The sequence below is a fragment of the Bison bison genome, unplaced genomic scaffold (assembly GCF_000754665.1).
Source record: "Bison bison bison isolate TAMUID 2011002044 unplaced genomic scaffold, Bison_UMD1.0 scf7180017864340, whole genome shotgun sequence".
Classification (NCBI taxonomy): domain Eukaryota; kingdom Metazoa; phylum Chordata; class Mammalia; order Artiodactyla; family Bovidae; genus Bison; species Bison bison.
This window is the reverse complement of record NW_011494912.1, coordinates 4,548,914-4,552,060: the sequence shown is the minus strand read 5'-3', so window position 1 is coordinate 4,552,060 and position 3,147 is coordinate 4,548,914. Positions and strand designations below refer to the sequence as shown.

Here is a 3,147-nt window from a genome sequence, read left to right as displayed (position 1 = left end):
CCCTCCTCCCAGTCAAATCCAGCTCCTCCCCCCGGCGATCTCAGACCTCTTGTTCCAGGAAGGTTGCTGCTCTGACTGCCCAACGCTCCCTCCCCTCTCTGGCTTCTGGCTCCTGCACAGGCCCCCGCTGTGTCACATGGCCCAGGAGGTACAGAAACAGAGTTCTGCGCCCAGGGAGGGGTGTCAGCTCTGAGCAGTCCTTGGAAGGAAAACCGGGGAGGCCTTAGAACTGGGGGACGGAGGTGGCTGCTGGCCAGGCTGGGGCTGCCTGGGGACACGTGTCCCCAAAGTCCCCCTGGTTTTATACATTCTGGTCGCACACGTCCGCACCCGTCTCCTTGGGCTCCAGGTTGCCCTTTTGATCTCCGAGGGCTGTTGGACGCTTTCAGGCCCCCACACTGGCCCTGGATGACCCCTTCCTTCTCTCTCTGCAGGAGAGGATCAGCCCCCGTGAGAGATGAGGAGGGCTGGAGAAGGCTGGAGGGCTGGGCCCGGCCTGCAGCGCGGAGGAAACATGCCAGCTCCTTCCCCAAGTGTGACTTTTATAAATAAGCTCCCTTCTCTTGCTTTCCTTCTTCCAAATGTGGTGGCGTGGGGTGAGGAAGGAGGAGGAGGGGGGAGGGAGGGGGGAGGGAGGGGTGGGGATGGGTGCAAGCAGCTGTCCCAAGCACCACCCTCTGTCCAGCCCAGCCAGCACTGGCCCTCTCGGTTCCTTGGGGATTCTGGTTCCTGGGGTTCAAGGTCTCCCTCAGATATAGAATTGGAGTCAGGAGACCCGTGACTGCTTGCCCTAAGAAGCTGAATTCTCAGTTTTCCTATACCTACTTCCTAGATGGGAATCTGTGCAGCCCAAAGGAAGACTTGTGGGAATGGCCGCCCCCCCTAGACTAGCGGTTGCACCCCACTCAGTGTGGGCTTCTGCCAGCTGATCCTCAAGGGTGCTAGCAGCCCCTAAGGGACAGGGCCACCCAGCCACGAGTACGGCAGCCTGCGTGGGCAGTGAATGCCTGGAGTGGGGGAACGTCTGGAGAGGAAGCCTCAGATTACTTTAGAGAAGCCAGGCCTCATCACCTAAGGACCAGTCTGGCTAGCGTGTGTGCGTGTGTATATGTGCTGGGCTCGGGGAGGGATTCACCAGAGCAAAGACCTAGCTTCAAGCTCCTACAGTCCAATGTCTCTTAGCCCTTAGGTCTCAGCCGCGTCTAAGTCTGACTGTTTTCAGGCCTAGGTAAAGCCCCTTCATCCCACCTGATCTGCCAGGCTAGCCACATCTCTCTCTCTCATGCCTCTGTCTTCCCTTCAGTGAAGGGGATGAAGGGGATGAAGGTGATGAGTCAGAAGACGTCAGATGTCAAGGGCTCTGTTCCCCCTGAGCACTGGTTCCCACAGACACTCTGGTCTGACCCACCAGGCACCCAAACACCAGGAAATGCACTACACGCCCTTCATCCCCAAGATAACAACGCTCCTTCTGATTCAACTGCGCACAGGAAACTTGAGGGCAACCGCAAGCCTGGCAGGGGAAGTGTTTATAGACACCATATTCGACATGAGGGACCATCTTCTTCCTTTGAAACCTCCAGGGGTTTACCCTGAGGTGGGGGGTGCTGGGGGGGGGTGCTGGGCACTCAGCCAGGAATAATACAGGTCTAATGGGAGAGTGGGGCTGGCAGCCACAGCAAGGGGGTGATGGAGGCAGGAGAGCACAAGTGCCAGCCCCAGGCTGCCCAGGAGACAAGACTGGTACGATGGGGGAGAGCCAGGCACAAGCGCAGGGAAGCTGTGTGCAGAGAGGACCAGCCATGGGATCACAAGCCCAAAGGATACTTGGGACTTTCCATATAAGGGGTCCAGGTCTCTGGCTCTAAGCTGGGTAGCAGGGGAAGGGTTCTAGGGAGACTCTGCCCCACCCCCCACCCCCGCAAGAGATCAGCAGGGTGGTCAGCCAGGGCCTCAGAGGAGCCTCAACCTGGTCTAGAGCCCTGATGTCCGGGTTCCCCGCAGGCAGGCTTCACTTCCTTCTGTGCACGGTCCCGGCCGCGTAGCCCCTCCCAAGATTGCCATCTTTAAGGGCAGAGGTGCTAACACCCTGGTTAAGAGCAGAGGCCAGGGGAGAGGGGCTTTGATGATAAGGAGCAGGCAGCAGGGATCTCTGTCTGGGCTGGCAGAGGGCGGACTCTGACTCGAAACCTTTGCGCATCCTTCTGCTCCCCCCACTGGAACCACGCCCCAGAAGCCACACCCCAGTGGCCTCCGAAACACAGGTGGAAAAAAATAGGTTCAAGTCGGAATACGATCTGGAAAACCAGGAAGGGTCTGGAAACGCCGGCTCCCGGCTGCCCGGAAGCCAAGAAGAGGGAAAGACAGCGGGCCTGACCCCTCCCGGATCGGGGAGGGCAGCAGCTGCCGATCACCACCGGCTGGGGGGCCACAGGGATGGGAGCTACAGGTGACGGAAGGTGATGGGGGCGGCGGCCGTCCCGCGAGACAGCGCCAGCCCGAGAAGCCCGGCCCCACCCGACCGGCCAGGTTCCGCAGCGCGCCCTGCAGCCGGGCTCTGGACAGGGGACCGCCCCCGGCCGTTCCCTTCGCACAGGTCCCGCCGTCGGTCTAAACCAGAGGGAGGGCAGGAGGGTCAGTGAGGAGGCACAGCGGGGAGACAAGGGTCGGGACCTGCTCCGCCGGGCGACGGGGAGGCCAAGCTTCGGTCCCGCCACCGATATTCCAGAATATCCCTCCGAAAACAAGGGGGGCGCCGAAAAGTTTATCTAGGACCCCAGGTTCCAGCCGCCAGCCCGCGGGCCATCGGAGCCGAGCTCACGCGAGCTCGTGACCCCAGTGGGTCCGAGGGGCGGGACCCGGGGCGGTCGGGGTCCCCGGCTTCGGCACCGCTCGCTCCCGCCCTGGCCGGGGACGCAGGGGCGACCGCCCCAGGGGCCGCTAGAGCCGCTCGGGAAGAGGACCGGGCGCTGGGCGCCGGCGGCCAGCGGCGCCGCGCAGGGGTCGGACTCACCGTGCGGAGCTCCTGGGTTCGGTCCTTCATGCTCCCGGGAGTGGCAGCAGCGCCGGCTGCAGCCCGGTGAGCCCCGCATGCGCGGCGGCCGCCCCGCGGCTGCGCAGCGCCAGCCCGGCCCCGCCCCGGCCCCC

General features: G+C 62.9%; 1 protein-coding gene across 1 annotated transcript in view; it reads right to left on the bottom strand.

Annotated features, from left to right (window-relative positions):
- The window catches only part of STX1A (syntaxin 1A (brain)), an 18,234-nt gene extending 15,148 nt beyond the window's left edge, over positions 1-3,086 (bottom strand). Inside the window, exon 1 of the mRNA XM_010854348.1 lies at positions 3,014-3,086. Coding sequence (XP_010852650.1) covers positions 3,014-3,043 — 30 coding nt within the window. The 5' untranslated portion in view covers positions 3,044-3,086. The remainder of the gene's footprint in view (positions 1-3,013) is intronic.
- Positions 3,087-3,147: the final 61 nt, after the last annotated feature.